The 19,096-nt window shown below is 34.5% G+C and overlaps 2 protein-coding genes across 2 annotated transcripts; both read left to right on the plus strand.

The window, feature by feature from the left end:
• Window positions 1-3,715: 3,715 nt before the first annotated feature.
• LOC110673777 (ATP sulfurylase 2) lies at window positions 3,716-7,825 on the plus strand. The gene is made up of 5 exons (XM_058132045.1): window positions 3,716-4,533; window positions 5,024-5,429; window positions 5,605-5,865; window positions 6,671-6,757; window positions 7,427-7,825. The coding sequence occupies exons 1-5, from the start codon at window positions 3,971-3,973 to the stop codon at window positions 7,562-7,564; spliced, it is 1,455 nt and encodes a 484-aa protein (XP_057988028.1). The 5' UTR covers window positions 3,716-3,970; the 3' UTR covers window positions 7,565-7,825.
• Window positions 7,826-13,834: 6,009 nt separating this feature from the next.
• On the plus strand, window positions 13,835-14,701 carry LOC110673767 (protein SMALL AUXIN UP-REGULATED RNA 51). Its single transcript, XM_021836961.2, has one exon. It carries the CDS (start codon window positions 14,076-14,078, stop codon window positions 14,391-14,393), a length of 318 nt encoding a protein of 105 aa, XP_021692653.1. The 5' UTR covers window positions 13,835-14,075; the 3' UTR covers window positions 14,394-14,701.
• The last annotated feature ends 4,395 nt before the right edge of the window (window positions 14,702-19,096 follow it).

Genomic DNA, 19,096 nt, shown 5'->3' on the forward strand with positions numbered 1-19,096 from the left:
TTTATGTACTAACCCCCGTGTTATGGGCTTCGTGTAGGTATCCTCGATTCGCGGAAATTCGACGCGATTGACCGGTTCGCAAATTTCGGGCATGCACTGCACGGAAAAGTCTCCGAATTGGACCGAGGTTTTGGCTAGCCCCCATTGTCGACGCCCCGAGCGTTCCCTCAAGTCGGAATCGGCAAAGGTAAACCCGAACCTTGCTTTTTCGTAATTTTCTAGTGCTTAAATAGGATTAAAAATCCATAAAATATTCGTGGTAGCTTAGAAAATTACGATTCTTTTTGCAATAGCTTAGTAATATTTCTAAGGACCGCGGGGCAAAGTTTTATAATTTTTAGAGCTGGTTTAGGCAGTTTTTGCAAAAATGATCAATAATAAGGACTAAATTGAAATTTTGCGTATTGTGATGAATGACTGATTTGATGGGCCCAGGAGGGGCTGTGTGATATGATTGAACTGTTGATATATGGATTGTGAATATAGAAGTGCGTTTTTAGCCCTTTTGCAGGTTGGGTAGGTCCTAGGTATAGGGGAGACTCAGCCGGATTTTCGGCACGACTTAGGACGTACTTGATATTTTTCTTTGTTTGTATTGAGTCAAATTTATTAAATAGATGTAATGTAATTGTCAGGTGAGCCGGGACAACCTTCTTCCTCCGCCCAGCCGCCACAGTGATTGTCGTCAAGTCTGTGAGTAAAATATTAATTTTAATTGTAATTTCGATATTATTATATGTTCAGCATGCCCATACATCACTTATATGCATATATTTATGTAGTTAAACTCTAGGCACGATTTATGTTGCATTCATAACTGTTAATGTGCCATGAGTGTTGTTGTGGTAATTTGGAGCAGTGTGCGTGCGTTGGCGTGCGTGTGATGTGGTGTGGACTATGGATAGGACGGGGTAGTCACGGCTTGAGTTCTTCGCTGGGACCCGTTCCTTCGAGGGGTAGTCACGGCTTGAGTTCTTCGCTGGGACCCTCGATTTGGTTTATTAAGCGAAAGTCCGGCTTGAGTTCTTCACGGCACTGTGTTGGATTTAAGAGAGTCAGATAGGGGATCAGCTCCCAATATATTATGATTGATGCTACAGGGTGTGTGAGTGCTCCAAATTACCTTTTTGATGTTATGATGTGAAAATGTTGTTTATGTTGCATTTCACTCTACAGGGTGCATTAGTTCAGATAGTTATAGAGATTATAGTTAAGATTGATATTTTACTCTCTAAGTCGAACGCTCACTCCTGTTCAAAAATTTTTACAGGCCACAGGAGGATATTTTGTTATGGGTTAACCTGCTTTTATACTTCGCAGATTGTTTATCGATATTTGTGTAATTTTATTTACTCCTAGAATTTCCGCATGTGTTAGCAGTAATTATTTGAATTTGGTCTGTAATATTATTATCATGTTGGACCTGTAAACTTAATATTCTAAGTCTATTTTGATGGATTGGATGAGGGAGCTGAGCTCCCATTTATTATTATGTTGATGAGTATGTGGAGGGTGAGCTGAGCTCCCCAATGGATTGTTTATTGTGTTTACAGGTCGGGTGAGTCGAAAACTCCCCGTTGGTAAGTCCATTTTATGGCCGGACTCTGTCCGTTTGTTTTCTTGATATTGGGCCCAAATGGGCCTTAGAGTTGGGTTAATGAACAGTTAGGCTTACTACGGGCCTCGGGGGCTTTAAGCTGGCCCAGGTCCTAGTGCCGGTCCGGCCCACAGGTTGGGTCGTGACAATTTATACATGCATGGTATAAATATGTACTATTAATTTAACAGTATAATCAAATAATAAAAAATATGTTTATAAAAAATATTTTTTATATAAATTATTTTTTATAAAATAAATAGAGTCTTAAATTAAATAAAATAATAATATTTTACCTTGCCAACTAAGTCAAAATAAAAATTAAAGATGAAAGTAGAAGAAAACTTTGGCAAAAAAGGAGGGGAGGTAAAAATAGAAAATAAAAAACAATTAAGATAATAATATTTTATTTAATTCCTTGGTGGTGGAATAAGCATGAGGATGTAACATGAGTTAATGTCGTTTGAAAGAATTAATAAGTTAGAAGTGTTTAGCATAAGGTTAAAAATTTGAACATTAAATGTCGCTTCTGTAATTTTTAAAATAGTAATTATAGAGTAGAAAATAATTAATGATGCAATAGAATATTGATAAAAAAAAAAACTTAAATTAAGTATAGTATTGCTTTATTTATTAAATTTTGTTAATCTAATTTCTTAAGGTAGAATGATTTAAATGTTAAAAGATTATTTCTTATTAAACTTATATGTGCAAATAAAAATAAAATAAGCTATTTAATCTATAAATTTTTCTTATTTAAATTTAATTTTATTTATTTCATATTATATTTTAAATACATAGTGAAGCTGAGTTTAAATAAGAAAATTTTCTCAATGTACACATAAACAAACAAAATACAAAGTTTGACTCATGTGATAAGGTTGCCATGCAAACTCACTTTCACCAACGTCCCCTTCATTTTCATCATGCGGACACCAAGCAAAAGCCACATTCATAAATTTCGTCAGCAAGTAGGGCTGAGCAGAATTCAGTTCAAATCGAAAAATTGAATCGAATTTAGTCAATTCGGTTTAATTGGTTTGATTTTAAAATTAAATCGGTTCGGTTTGATTTTATATTATTAAAAATTTCGGTTATTTCGGTTCGGTTCAGTTTTGAAGGAAAAAAAATCGATTAAACCGAACCAAATAGTAATTTATATAGTCAAATCAAACTAAATCGAACCGAATCGATTTTTGAATTGATTTATTTTTTATGGAAAATTTATGAATTATATTTAATTTTATATATATTAATTGTTTAATTTCATTGATTAATGGTTATTAGGTTCAAATCAAAGTTAAAATTAGACCAAATAACTTGAAAATCAAGTCTAAATTAAAAAATCAAACCGATCGGTTTAAACGGAACCGAAATGGAGCTGTTCGGTTCGATTCAATTTTTCACCCATTTTGATTCGATTCGATTTCTAAAATTTACAATTTGATTTTTATAATTTAATTCGATTCGGTTCAGTTCAATTCAATTTGAACCGAATGCTTACCCTATCAGCAAGCAAACCAACGCCTAGTGATCGTGTAGATGTGAGGCTCAACATGCACGCGCAAGAGAATTTCAGATGCGTACAAGGCAAACTTAACCAATTCAAACATAACACATTATATGGGAAAACCTACTTGAATTAATAATTTATTAATTTTTTTGGGTTGAGTGTGTATATACCCAGATGCGTACAAGACAAACTCCAGAACTCATAGGAGAAGGAAATTCTTGATGAAAGATATGAAAATTTTCAATGTCAAGAACTTCCTGATGAGGGAGGAGCCACACCCCAGAAGTGGACACAGGGTGGCTTTGTTCTTGCCATATAAAAGTGTAGGGGTCTGCCCAAAATTATTTTTATAATTAAATTATTTAAAAAAATTAAAATTCTTTAATAATTATAGTTAATTAAAATCATATCAAAATTGAAATTAAATTAAAATAAAAAGGACTCTAAAAAATTGATTTTGATCTCTTTAAACCTTAAATCGAATATGTTGATTCAAGTTCGAATCTAAACCGAAACCGGCCCTTGCCAGGTCTGGCCGAAGTCTCTAGTCCATTGTTGGTTGGGCAAAAACCAGCGAAGAGATTGGCCAGTTGCTTCGGTCTAATTTGGCCCATTCCTCCCAAGTCCCAACTGTTTTTGGTCCCCAGCAAAAATGCAGACCAGCGGGCAACTTCCGTCCACAAGCTTCGAAGGGTAGAGTAAACGCGTGGATGTCTGTGCTCTCCTTCAACGCCAACCAAAATGTTTAGTCCAAATTTAGACGCCAAATTAGACCTTTCCAAATTAAACGGATCTCTTCGCATTGCTTGCAGAACCCACTCCCAGAATTTTAGCACCTCCTCGCAGAAATACTCACAATCATGTCTCTAACAATCAGACTACACATCACTCCCTACAATACCCTCAATCTCCATACAAGCAGCAAGACTAAATTCACAAGTTACAGCACCAGAATTCGACCAAAGCCCATTTACCACTCCAACCCATTGATTCATTTCGTTTATAATAAACCCAAAATGCTAGATTCTTCTAACCCAGTTGAGTCTTCCATTCCTTCGATCAAGAGCTCGCTGATCGACCCGGACGGTGGTGCACTGGTGGATCTGGTGGTGCCAGAGAACGAGCGGGGAGCGAAAGCTTTAGAGGCAGAGTCAATGCCTAAGGTAAGGCTGACCAAGATCGATGTGGAGTGGGTGCACGTGATTAGCGAGGGATGGGCGAGTCCGTTGAGAGGGTTCATGAGAGAAAACGAGTACTTGCAGAGTCTGCATTTTAATTCTTTGAGAATGGCGGATGGGACTGTGGTTAACATGTCGCTTCCCATTGTTTTGGCGATTGATGACGAGACTAAGGAGAGCATCGGGTCGTCGAAGAATGTAGGGTTGGTTGCTCCTGATGGAGATTTAATTGGCATTCTTCGAAGGTTTGTCGCTTTAATCTCTTATTAGTCTCTTACGTTGCTGTATTATTGTATTTAAAAAACAACAGAATATAAACAAATCACACAATAGAGTAATTTATATTTTTCTAATGGAACGTGGAAGGGACAGTAGCCAACCTCATCTGTTAATTAAATATTTCTATAGAAGTCAAATGCATTTTTGTAGTTTTAGCCAGAGTTTGTGAATAACAAATTATGCGCTTTTGAGCTGCAAAGCAATGCTTTTGGTAGTCGCTTTCATGATGAACTCTGAATTGGTTTAGGAATGTGACTTGGCAGATGAATTTGACATTAGAAAGCTAATTTTGTTTTATGAAATTTAATTGCTTTTCCTTGTGTAGTTTTCCACCATTGTTACTTTTTAATATTAAAATTGGATTTCTTTATTGAGTACCTGGCATAATTCTATCAAAGTACATGATTCTCTTATATTAGCCAAATGATAAATCCTAAATTTTGTATTTTGTTACAGTATTGAGATATACAAGCATAACAAAGAGGAAAGAATAGCGAGAACTTGGGGTACAACTGCACCAGGATTGCCATATGTTGAGGAGTGCATCACTTCCGCTGGAAATTGGCTCATAGGTGGAGATTTAGAAGTACTAAAACCTATCAAATATAATGATGGGCTTGATCATTATAGGCTCTCTCCCCAACAACTTCGGAAGGAATTTGATAACCGTCAAGCTGATGCGGTTTTTGCATTTCAATTGAGGAATCCTGTACATAATGGGCATGCCTTGTTAATGAATGACACACGCAGGAGACTTTTAGAAATGGGTTACAAGAATCCAATTCTACTGCTTCATCCTTTGGGAGGTTTCACAAAGGCTGATGATGTGCCTTTGGATGTTCGGATGGAACAACATAGCAAGGTTATTTCATCAGTTTCCTCTACTTGGCTTTTGATTACAATGGCTTGACGACCCATGGCGTGAATAAATATTCTGACACGCAATGAAAGTTGATATAATCCCTTTTTGTTTTTAATTTCTTTAAAATGAGTCTATTTCCTATGGAATGGGTGTTTACATATTTGTTTTCAAACAGGTCCTTGAAGATGGTGTTCTTGACCCTAAGACTACCATTGTTTCTATATTCCCATCACCTATGCACTATGCTGGTCCAACTGAAGTACAATGGCATGCCAAGGCACGGATAAATGCAGGTGCTAATTTTTACATTGTAGGTCGTGATCCTGCTGGTATGGGTCACCCGACAGAGAAGAGAGATTTATATGACCCCGATCATGGAAAGAAGGTGTTGAGCATGGCTCCTGGGCTGGAGAAGCTAAATATTTTGCCATTTAGGGTGGGTATTATGAGGTTCTTGCCTCAACTGCTGAAGCTCTTTTTCTCTCCGAATTCTTTTTATTATACTTCATTGTTTTACAAAGGCTGGGAATTGAAATAGAATCAATCTTTCAAATTATAATCTGATTATAGTATTGTAGTGGATTAGCTACCCTACAATGTATTGTGGACAGGCACAAGCACCAACAAACATCATGTTAGAGATGATCTACATTTGTTTTAAATAACCTTGGTCATTAACTAGGTAAATAATGCTTTCCACAAATGTTCCTTAGTAATGAATAGCTCATATTAGATGACCCGTCATTATATGAAATATGAACATCCATCACCTCTCTTGAGATTAATGAGAGTGGAAATTTGTTCAAGTTAGCATGCGTTTTGCATGTTTGACTACTTGAAGAAGTATAAAATGTTATAGAACTAATGTAGAACACCATTGATAAGCTTGATTAAAATTTGTATAACTATTGATAATTTGGAATTTTGGACTAGGCAAAAGAGGGTAAGAAATCAATTATTTTGAGGACAAAAATGAGAACAGTTGGTTCCCTAACACTTTGAGTATGTGGATGCTTGTACAAGATGAGGCTACATGCTAGATCTAGTATTTTTGATGCCATTTTATCATGCATGTTCCGCATTGATACATCAAACCTCAATTGGGCTATTATTATATCTTTGTTCTGGGAATTTGTAATGTGTTTTATTAGGTTATGTGGCATAATAGCTGGACTTATGTTGTTTTAAATACAGGGTTCATGCAGTTCTCATGGAATAATCTTTCTTCTTCTGTTGTATAGGTGGCAGCATATGACACTGTGGCAAAGAAGATGGCATTTTTTGATCCATCTCGTTCTCAGGATTTCCTCTTCATCTCTGGAACTAAGGTATGTACAGTATCTGATTCCTCAGTTATCTCAATTTCCATGGTTGATGGTTCTGAATGGGATCGTTAGGTAACATCATGTCCATGAATTGATGAATTGTTAAAATTTCTTGAATAAATAAAAATTTTATCTCCACCAATGGGCTGTTTGGGCCACAAAGTCCCTGGTTATACTTTTGGTTAGGGCCTAAAAGCTACCTGGAAAGGCTGGAATTCTGGTGCTGTTAAATGTGATTAATTCATTCTCACATATCATGATTAGTCTCTTAGATCAGTGAGGTATATGTATACCAAAGGATGCATACAAAAACAACAACCAAGCTTCAATCCCAAATTAGTTGGGGTCGAATAACACAGAAAATAGGAAAATCTGTTGTATGTTATAGTAAGATCTTTCCCCCACTGTTTCAAGAAACCATGGAAAAGGCTTGAACTGGCCAGTAATGTGTTTGCTTTGGTCTAGTCCAATGTGACATTCTTGCTTGGTTACTTTTGCTTTTAATTCACATGATTTAATTTAGTGACATAGTGTTCAAGATGTTGAAGTTTCCTCTTATGTAATCAGCTAATTTTCCCATTATAAAGGTTGTGCATGCTGAAGATTTTGCATCCGATTGGTATTATAACAATCATCTTATAATAATTTGATATGCTAATTGATTTCTTGTAGATGAGGACTTATGCAAGAACTGGTGAAAATCCTCCAGATGGTTTTATGTGTCCTGGTGGTTGGAAGGTGCTTGTCCAATACTATGAGAGCTTGCAGATTGAAGAGGAAACAGAGAAGCCAACAGTCTTATCCACTTAAATATGTGATTTATTACCAGAATTTCACTCAAAAAACAGAAGAAAGAGCTGTACCGTAGGGATTGATTTTGATTATAGTAAACTGAGAGAGTTTTCTTTTGACCCTCTGAGGTTGGGTTTCCCCTTTTTTTTAACTTAGGTCGTGCCTGCTATGGATGTAAAATATTAATTTTGTTTTTTTATTTACTTAGACAATTATTTTATGGGCTCATGGTGCTATATATGTAACAAATAGAGTGGTTTATATATGCCCCATTTATAAGATTGAGGATGTGATTAGAGTCGAGCCGGATCTAATTCAGGGCCTGAGCCAGGCTTTGCCAAATCTATCCTAATGGGCTAATATATCAATTCATTTTTCTTTATTATTTTTTTTTACATTTGCAGTGCACCTGGATTTTTTTTTTAATTATATATAAATAACATTAATTCAATTTAATTTAATGACTAAAAATATATTATCTTTTTTCATTATATATAATTTCATAGATTAGTCATTTTATATATTAAAAATAATATGATATTTTTAAATCATTTTAGTTGCTTGACTTTTTATCACAATTTTTATATATAATTTTTTATTTAGAATTTAATAATTGTTATTTTTGCATAAAAAAGTTGGGAAAACTATAAAGCTTGTTAAAAGCATAAAGTTCCAAATATTTTTTATGCATTACCAGGATCTCGAAGGGGCAAGATACACACTTTGAGCTTAGAAATAGGAAAAAGAAAGAAGGTTCAAAGCCCAGCTTAGCAAATACCCTTGTACATCCAACTCGGCCCTACCCAGAATTCCTAGAATTCGGGAGGAAGCCAAGCCGCCACATCCGTTGCCAATCAAACTATTGTTTCTCCTACCATGCCAAATTAGATCACCGGCGAGATTTAAAACAACTAGCTTTATTAGAGATCTCATAGAGACCCAACACATCCACTAAACCCTTGCTTCAACCCCGTCTACAGTGGACTTCCTTACTACTAGAACAAAACCATCGCCAAGGTCAGGAAAGCTATGTGATAGAGCTCCTCAGCATCTAAATCTCATTTAGCCTTTAGGGACCTCGTTCAGCCGCAATGTAAGGTTAAACCTGGAGGTAGCAACATTAACCCATGCAATATCTCTCCCGTGAAAACAATGGTAGCTTGTAAATCCAAAAAAATCACAAACACTACTAGAGCTTCAAACCCCTGCTTATCTCGATGCTTGAATCTGCTGCATGTCTCCCTTGCCATGAAAGCTCCATCAAGCTCAGCAAACCAAAACTAAAACCATCTCAATATCTACACACCAAACCAGGATGGGGAGGGGCACTTGTTCTAGATCGGTACAAAACGAGAAGCCTTCGTGTACCCAAAAGCAGGGGAAGCAAATTGAGAAAGGTCAACTTACGCGAGAGACAAAAGAATAGGGAGAGTTTGAGAGAAATTTCCCTCTATAGAAAAACCTAGAGAGAGAGAGATCCATTTTTACTCATCATAGTCGTCATAAATACCTGTAAGAAATTCCTAGATTAATTTTTCTTGTAGTACTCTAAATTTTTATTTGAATTATATATATTTTAAATACATTTTTTAATTTATTTAAAGTATCAAATAATTTGAAAGATTATCATTTTTATTATATATATATATATATATTTTAAATTGATACATACAATAAAAAGTCTAGCACAACGTGCCTGCTTTCGACTAGTTTGAAAGAGTAGTCGAAACGTTTCAGGAAATCAATTTGTACAGTTAGTTGTTGCGTGCTTTGACAACCTAAACTATGCAATCTTGTCCTCACTAAATGCATCTTCTTCAATCTTCTTATCCAAATCTTAGTTCCCGTGATCCATGCAAGAAAATTGAATCAATCAGCCACAAAATCAAGCAACCCAGCTGGCCTGGACCCTCCACCAAACCTCATCATATAAGTGCAGATCACATCAAATAATATATATGCACTTGCCTGTCTTTCCTCTGCCTCTGGCTGAGGCCACAGGCACATTCCTCCAACTGTGCCTGGCTCGGCAAGGAAGGGCTGAGCTGGCTCGGGTCCATTCGTTGATCGTTTTGTACAGAAATTGAAGTTAGGTTTATAAGAATGTGTGGCTTAAGAATTTATTAGTCGTTAGGGGCCATACCCATCTGCCTACAATTTCCAATTCCGTAGTTAAGCTTACTTTTATGGTTTGTGTAGTCTGTGTCAACCCTTCTGATCATGTTCTCTCATTGTCTATTTTAGCTTCGTTCAAGGATCCTTTTCATTCATTTTTTTTCCCATTTTCTGTATATACACAATCAATTAGGGACAGTCATGGTCCGATTACAAATTGGAATCAGTTAAAACTAGAATCGGCTTTGAACTAAGCCAAAATCATCCTTTTACAATTTAGTTATCAGCGATTTTAAATTAAATTGAATTAGATCAAATTGACAGTTTATTAAAAAAAAATTTATAAATACCCTAATTCACTTACACAATTATTTTCTAAACTCTTTTTAATTGATAATACTCTTTCAATTTCTCTTAAATTTTTTACATAATTATTTTTATGCTCTCTAATTTTTAATACTCTATTAATTTTTTACTTTATTATTTTACATGCTCAATGTACCCTCTATTTTTATTTTTATCTTTTATATTATTTTTTTAATTATTAAATTTTATCATACATTTTTTAGAAAAAGAGTAAACAGTTGAACCGGAAAATTTAAATTTTCTAAATTCTAAGAAGATATGTATGCAAGTTAATTTTTACAAAATTAAGTACAAACACTTTCTTTTTATTATTTTTTAAGAAAAGATTAATTCTATCTCTTTTATTTCTCTAATTTTTTAGTTGACTCCAATATTTTTTATTAAATTTTCTTAAAAAAATTAATTTCATTTTCTTTGTTTCCTATTTTATTTTAATGGAAAGACTTCTAATAAAAATTTAAAAATATCTTTACAAATATAACTTAATTTCAAATGAATAATTTTTTTTCTCTAATTTTTTCTTCTAAACTACCCCCAAATCGCATCTAAACTATCCTTCAAACCGTTTTGAGCTGTCCTATTTGGAATCACTCTCCAAATTTTTTTTGAATCAGGGCTTAAATTGGAAATGGCGATTCTAAAACTATCCTTTAAATCATCCCATGGCAATTTAATTTAGGTTCATAATTTTCTTGAATTTAAATCGATTGCTCTAAACCGTAGCCACTCCTATTATGAATAATTTACTGTAAATAGAAAAAAAAATCTATAAAAAGAAAATGCTAGCTCAAATGCTCATAAAAGGTGGTATATCCACAACCCATAACTGTGCAGTTACTGTCTTAGCTAATGCAGTTGAGCTGACATCTCAATGTCCTTACTATATTGTCCTTTTGTAAAGAGGCAAAGGTAACATGGCCTTCATGTGCTTATAGCTTACAATTTTGTTTACAGGGGAGGGGGGTCATTTTCTACTCTAGAAATTGCATTTGCACTTCCATTTCTTCCTCCATTTTAGCCTTTGATGGATATTGGAAGGATATATATAGTCACTGCTACCTTTTGGTGACTCTAGTGGAACCCACCTTCGAAATTTGCCTCTTCTTTTTTGTTATCCATCCGCCAACCAATCTCAATCACAGAACATGGAGTATTTGGACAGTAGTAGTAATAGCTATTAGCCTCCTTTCAGGACTGACCCCCCATGCATGGCTCAGTATTTGCGTTGAGCTTATATAATGATGAAGTCCAGTTGACTCTATTACTCATTTGGCCAAGTCTCGGAATTTTTTTTGGGTTTATATATATATATGATGAAGTCCAGCGAACTCTATTACTCATTTGGTCAGCTGATTATTAAATACACTGAGGCACTAAAAAATAATACTTCATTTTTCATAAAAAAGTAGGCTCTTCCTATAATATAATATAGAGAGTGGATCCTACATGATTGTAAGAATGGTGCAAGTACACCGAGTACATCTAATAATTTCTCCATTTAGTCAAGTTACGGAATTTTTTTTTAGTTTATATATATTAGGCATGATAATGAGACAGGTTAAAAGTGGGATTACCCTCCATCTTTAGATACAGAATTAGAAATTAATATTTAAGATGCTAAAAATAAATATTAGAAGGAAACTAAATAAAATTTTGATAAAAATATAGGATTCAAATAAAAATATAAAATATTAAGGGATTTAAATTAAATAATATAAAAATATGAATAAATTTACATAGAAATGTAAAGATCAAAACCAAAATAAAATATTGAAGGATAAAATAGTAATTTTATTAAAAAAAAAACCAAAATTTGCATGTAAAATTTTAAATTTAATTAGGGTAAATAATAATTTTTTAAAAAAAAATATTAAAATCTATGGGTAATATTATAATTTTGAAAACTTTTGGGGCCACAGTTCCTTTGGCTAGAGCGTAGTTGCGCCCTCGCTGTCTCTGTCCCAAAAAAGACCGAGACTGGGGCGAGAATTTCTCCACCGAGAAGCATAGGATGCAATTTTTTTGTGAGTATTTTTTTTACTCTTTCTTATTTTAATTTATCATTATATAATATAAATTTTTTTATTAAATTAAAAAATAAATTTTAAATATTATTTTAATAATATATATAATATAAATATTAGCATAAAATAAAAAAATGGAATCAATTCGAAATAATTGCCATCCTAATATAAATATGCATAATCTTTTTTTCCTTTGAATCTCAATATCAAATGGACGCGTACTATGTTAGTAGTAGTATTAGGTGAAAGAGAGAAGAGGACAGATAGGACGTTGCCGTATTAAGCATTGAAGAAGGGCACTATAATTTGGTAGAGAGACAATAAGTATCCATCTCAATAGACATTAGAATAGAACATGGGGAATACTTCTTGCAAGCATCACTCTGTTACAAAATAAAATCAATGGCTTCTCATTTTCCTCCATTAATTTTATGTCTCATTTTATTTCATTGTGCTTGTGCTGGCCTGTACTACTGAGAGGACCACTTGCAGTCAAGTCCTTATTTTGTTTGCACAATTAATGTGTTTATACAGATTTTTATTTTTAGGGTTTTTATTGCACAAAAATCTTAAATGATTTAGACGAAAAAAATAAAAATAAACAGAAAATTTTTATATTAAATTCATAATGATTACTCTCTGTCCTGTACTTTTACTTATCGTTTAATATATGGTGAGATTAAGAAAGTAATTAAATTATCTAATTAATAACTTAATTAAATAAATAAGTAATATGGCAAATCATGTTTGACTCAACCAGTTTGGAGGTGATTCTCCAAGCCATGATGAGTGAGAACACTAATTGCCCACTTGCACTTATCAATGATCAATGTAATGAATTCACCCAAAGGAAAAGTAGCAATCAAAAACATCTCTCTCTGCAGCAATAAAAAGGGATAGTAAATGATTTTCCATGAATTGCTCTAGTAAAAGAAAAGAGAAGAAGATAAAAGACGACTTGTAAGAAAGCAGCAGCAGCAGCACATGTGAATCACTGCTCTTTACCAGATCCATGCACAGAACTTCCACAAGCTCAACAATTAAGGTTAAACGAAACCCACAACAGCAACTAGTGGTGGTACAATTCAGTACCACTATTATTCAACTCTGAATTATGAACCTTACATTACAGAGAAGTTATTCCATCCGCTGAATTTATTAGATTAATAAAATGAACTCACTTCAATTGAGTTAATTACTTCATCTTTAATTAATTATTTAGCTCTAGTACAGTGTCTCAATCATTTTTTTTTTTCCTTCTTTTCCGGTGAGGGATCAGAGAAAGAGTGAAAAGAATAGTGAGATGGAAATTGGTAGTGCCGTTGGGATTCTCAAAGTTGAAACAAGAAAATGGAAGAATGTGTCAAGCTACCCTAAAGAGGAGACAAAGCAAAATCTGTATCTTTGAACCTTTTGAATTGAACGAGGAAAAAAAGACTTTTCATAAAAGAATTATTCCAAAACAGAAGAATTATTCCAAAACAGAAGAGTTAAACAGCTAGCATGAAGAAAGTGAAGCCTGATTGGAAAATTATGTTGAGCATATAAATTGCTCCAGTTAATAAAGCTGGTGCAATACTATGGCAGGAATTAATGTTTAACCATTTCTATTTTTAACTGAGGCAATAAATGACTACCCAGAAAGACTTTAAGGTAAATAAAGAGTGAGGAAACGTAGGAAATTGGGAGGGATGCTTCTCATGAATTGGACGTACAGTAAGGACAAAAATTACTTGAAAATTGAAAACCAAGATATAAGAGAGAAAAGAGGGACCATGTTGTCCTTGGGGAGAGCAGCAGCCAGCAAGGGGATGTAAACCCAATGGGTTTAGCCCCCAGCATGTCCTTAAGTTCATACTGACCCCAAAAACACATATGGTCTGTCCTTAGCCCCCACAACCCCACATGACTTTGCTTCTTTCTCTCTAAGACTCACCATAAATACCCTACAATCCCCTTCAAACTTTTCACACCCACCTTAACTACTCTCACTTTTTTCTTTCCTTCTCTCAACAACTCAGCAAATGGCTATCAGGAAATCAAACAAGTTGTCTCAAACAGCAGTTCTGAAACAGATCCTGAAGAGGTGCTCAAGCTTAGGAAAGAAACAAGAGTATCATGATCAAGAAGGCCTCCCTTTAGATGTCCCCAAAGGACACTTCGTTGTATATGTTGGTGAAAACAGAAGCAGGTACATTGTGCCCATCTCTTTCTTGACTAGGCCAGAGTTTCAAAGCTTGCTTCAACAAGCAGAAGAGGAATTTGGGTTTGATCATGATATGGGTCTCACCATTCCTTGCGAAGAAGAAGTTTTTCTATCCCTAACATCCATGCTCAGATGAGGACATTGTTAATTTATTACGTTGTTCGGGTTTTATTAGGCTTATGATCTAGACTGTAGAGATGAAGCTGCTTCATTGCTTCTCTTGTTTAATTTTCTCTTTTATAATTATTTTCTTTCCTCGGGTTTTTTCCTTAACTCTGACCCATGAAAGAACAGAACCCATGAATACTATTTGGGTTTCAGAAATGTAAATCTCCAAATTTTTCCTGACAGTGGTGCGGTGTTTGTTAACAAGCAACTACCAATGTTGTATCCTGCAGGAAGAGAACTAATATATTATTAAGGACACATCCCTGTTCTTTTCAATCTTTTCCTTTCTTTCACTTTCACTTGATTTTAGGGCTTTGTCTTTGGATTCCATTCATGAATGGCTTATTGTCAGTTTTTTTGCCGTTAAAACTGTTAAAAAGTCTTCTCCAACAAACAGCTAAACAGAATATTTTGTCAGAAAAGAACCAAAAAAAAAAGGAGTTCAGATCCCAACTCTCACTCCCTTGTTCCATAGGACTTGTTCTTTCATCAAACCACTTCTTGGATTCTTCACTAAGAAGAAGTTTCTTCCTGTTAGATGTAGTAGTTGGGCGCTTTCCCTTGGATCTCTCATTTTGCTTTGCTATTTTTCCTTATTCTTTTTACCTGTTGTATAAATAGTTTGGGCATCTTTGTATAAACATTTTTCCTTAAAAAATGGCGTTTGTACCATTTTCAGTACACTTAGATTCCATGTAAATCAAGGCGTTCGGTATACACCTTTGATGAAAGGTGATTGAATAAGAAATCAAATATTCTTTTGATTATGAAATCAATTCTTTTTTTTTTTTTTTAAATCTCTCCACTCATTAATTTTATGGTTAGATGGAATATTAATTCATTCATGATTATGTTAAAATCTTCCCTATAAATGATGACTCTACTACTTGAATATGCTTCTGTGTGATGTATAAATATGCATTAGCATTCAACTAACTTTTATGGGTAATTTTTTTTTATTTTTTTTGCATATTATATAAGTCATACTTTTATTTATAAGAATTGAATATTCGATTTTGCTTGATGATAATTTTTTTTAATTATTTAAAAAATAATTAAATAATTAAAAAAATAAGGTACACACTATTAAAATATATTATAGACGTAGAAATTAGAAAGGCGTTGATCCATCAACGTCCGTGGCTAGCACCATGTGGTAGGGGCCCACCAATGAAATCTCGTGTAATCAATCGGAGCTTTAAAGGTGATAGAAATTAAAATTTAAAATTATTGAAAATTATATTTAATATATTTTAACATAATTTTAACAACATAAATTAATACTGTTTAAATTTGATTTGTAAAACCAATGATCTTAACAAATAACATAATTATAATTATAATTTTGATTTTGATTTAGGTTACTTTAATAATTGAGAATATTTTTTATTTTTTTAAACATTAATTTAAATCCAAATCATAATCTAATTTTAATTTGTTTCATAAAAAGGGAACTATTTTTGGTAAAACTAGGTTTGAATTAAATATGGTCAGGTGTGAGCCTAACAAATGAATGGTTCAGATTTGTTGACCTATGAGTACAAAGTATTCAATATTTGTTTTAATAAAGAGATTGAGGAAATAAAAGCTCCAAACTCAATTTATCAAATAAGTAAAATAATTTTAATTATCTGATCCAACTAACTTAGGCTAAAAGCACCCACTATTAACATAGTGGCATAGGGCCATCTTATTAGGGTGCTTGTGGTCCAAGATCCTAGGGTAAGACCAGAAAACCCGTACGGACAGGACACTGAGCCCTACAATTGGATGGATCCATGACTAGTTGCCCCGATTGGGTATTGGGCGGTGCATACTTTGACTACTGAGCAGTTAAATCTGCAGGTGTTTGAAGGGTATAGTGCCCTTCTATAGGGTAGCCTGCAGGCATTGGTCCACTAATTAATTAAGGCCATTTTTAGTATCATACCAAAACCATCTCCAATCTCGAGCTGTATACCACAGATCATCCTTTGAAACATCTATTTTAACTTTCCTTTGCCTCAATTAATTTTGTATGCTTGTTCTTTATCTTATTTTAATTATTTTTTTCTGCTAGTCATATACTGTTCCTCACTTTTTTTTTTTTTTTACCTATTTTACCGTTTAATCTAAGTTTAGGGGGTAGAGAAGAACATGGCTACTCTTACTATAGACATTAAGATAACATTAGAAAATAATATATGTGTTCTTATTCTCAAAATCAGGAGAGCTTTTCACACTTTTCTTTTTTTTTTTTTTTAAACTTTTATCATGTGTAGATAATTATCCTCAAATTAATTAATTAACAATTTTATATTCATATTTTGAAGTATTTCTTGTGAAAGAACATACTCGACAACCAATAGGGGTTAATACGAGTAATAAAAGATTTTATATCTCTTAAGCCAAGTCGAATGTTCGAACCTTATGAATTGAGAAAATCTTCACTAGAAGCATTTTACCTTCATGATAAGTCTCTCTGACGTGAGAAGATTAGACTTAACTCAATAGGCTAAGAGATATATGTGATTTACTACAAATAATAATAATAATAATAATAATATACTCTACATGAGAATTCTAACAATTCTAATGAGTTTGATACTACAATAAATTCAAAACCCTAAAAGTAATAGGTCATAAGTCATCATTCCACTTTTATATATTTTACTAATTCCATTTTTTTTATTTGAAAATTTTAATTGTCACACCTTAACCCTCTGTAAGGCATAACATGATTCAGTAAAATACTTAATGAACTACCGAACTTCACCTACCGATAACTCATTAAGTACACTACAAAGGGATTTTAAATGTAACACCCCAAAAATTTTAAATTTTATTATTTTATGAGTATTATTGATATTTTAATTTTATTTAAATTTTAAGAAATTATTTGAGATTTTTCGGATTTTAAAAATCGGGTTCGATTTTCTGAAAATATAAATATAGATGATTTTTAAAAATTAATTTAAAGACCATGTGGCAAAACTAAAAATATATTTGGAGTCTACGAATTTTTCTGAGTTTTCTGAAATTTTTTCGGAATTTTTGGACCTCATTTTCGGTCCCGAGGCAGAGTAAAAATTCAAAATTTTGTATCTTGAATTGAACCGGCCGAATCAAACCGGACCGATCGAATCGGACCGGTCTTCTTCTTTTTCTCCCCCTCCCCGCGCGCGTCGGACCCCTCTCCCTTTCTCTCTCTTTTTCTCTCTCCTCTCTCCTTCCCTTGCCGCGCCGCCGCCTCCCCTGCCACCCCACCTCGCCGGCGCGCCGCCTCAGCCCTCCCCCACGGCCGGTTGCCGTCTGGAAGGCCGGAAAACGACTCCAAAAGTGACGCGCAACGCGCGCGACCTTTCTTCTTCCCGGCCAAAATCCGGCCGATCCGACCACCAATCGGACCGGGTCTTGTGTCTAAACTCATCTACTCGTCGAGAGCTTTCCATAAACACCAAGAATACCGAAATCCATCGAGCGGTTTGTCCAATTTTTGCCCGAGAAGTTTTAGCCCATTTTGACTTTCGGGCTAGATTTCTCGCAAACCGTGAACCCCACAAGAAAACCGAGAGTACCAGAGCGCTCCACTCGTCGAGAGCTTCGCGGGGATATAAATTTCAAAATTTTCCGACATCGTTTTTCGGTGGGTCCCATGGAACTTCGCAATGTTTTTTCGGGCATTAAATAAGCTTAGAAAATTATGAAAAATTTATGTACTAACCCCCGTGTTGTGGGCTTCGTATAGGTATCATCAATTCGCGGAAATTCGACAGTTGACCGGGTCTGTGAATTTTCAGCCAGACAGATCCGTTACCAGAAAAGTCTCCGAATTGGACCGAGGTTTTGGCTACCCCCCATTGTCAGACATCTCGAGCGCGTCCCCGGAGTCAGAATCGGCAAAGGTAAACCCGAACCTTGCTTTTTCGTAATTTTCTAGTGCTTAAATAGGATTAAAAATCCATAAAATATTCGTGGTAGCTCAGAGCAATATTATTCTTTTTGCAATAGCCTAGTAATATTGCTAACGACCGCGGGGAAAAGTTTTAGAATTTTTAGAGCTTGTTTGGGTAGTTTTTGCAAAAATGATCAATTATAAGGACTAAATTGAAATTTTGCATATTGTGATGGATGACTGATTTGATGGGCCCAGGAGGGGCTGTGTGATGTGATTGAGTTGTGGATATATGGATTGTAAATATAGAAGTGTGTTTTGAGCCATTTTGCAGGTTGGATAGGTCCTAGGTATAGGGGAGACTCTGCCGGATTTTCGGCACGACTTAGGACGTACTTGGTCTTTTCTTGATTTGTATTGAGTCATTTATATTAAATAATTGTAATGTAATTGTCAGGTGAGCCGGCTCCGCCCAGCCGCCACAGTGACCGTTGTCAAGTCTGTGAGTAAAATATTAATTTTAATTGTAATTTCACTATTATTATATGTTCAAGCATGCCCATGCATCACTTATATGCATATATCTATGTAGATAAACTTTAGGCATGATTTATGTTGCATTCATAACTGTGAAAGTGCCATGTATGTTGTTGTGGTAATTTGGAGCAGTGTGCGTGCGTTGGCGTGCGTGTGATGTGGTGTGGACTATGGATAGGACGAGTAGACACGGCTTGAGATCTTCGCTGGGACCCGGTCCTTCGGGGTAGACACGGCTTGAGTTCTTCGCTGGGACCCTG

Source organism: Hevea brasiliensis, chromosome 2 (genome assembly GCF_030052815.1).
Source record: "Hevea brasiliensis isolate MT/VB/25A 57/8 chromosome 2, ASM3005281v1, whole genome shotgun sequence".
In the NCBI taxonomy this organism is placed as follows: Eukaryota; Viridiplantae; Streptophyta; class Magnoliopsida; order Malpighiales; family Euphorbiaceae; genus Hevea; species Hevea brasiliensis.

What these genes read in the sequence shown, in the direction of transcription:
- LOC110673777 (XM_058132045.1), top strand. Translation starts at nt 3,971, where the DNA reads ATGTCTCTAACAATCAGACTACACATCACTCCCTACAATACCCTCAAT. An exon ending in TTAATTGGCATTCTTCGAAG is followed by an intron (nt 4,534 to 5,023) that starts GTTTGTCGCTTT and finishes ATTTTGTTACAG; the next exon opens with TATTGAGATATACAAGCATA. An exon ending in TAAATATTTTGCCATTTAGG is followed by an intron (nt 5,866 to 6,670) that starts GTGGGTATTATG and finishes TCTGTTGTATAG; the next exon opens with GTGGCAGCATATGACACTGT.
- LOC110673767 (XM_021836961.2), top strand. Translation starts at nt 14,076, where the DNA reads ATGGCTATCAGGAAATCAAACAAGTTGTCTCAAACAGCAGTTCTGAAA.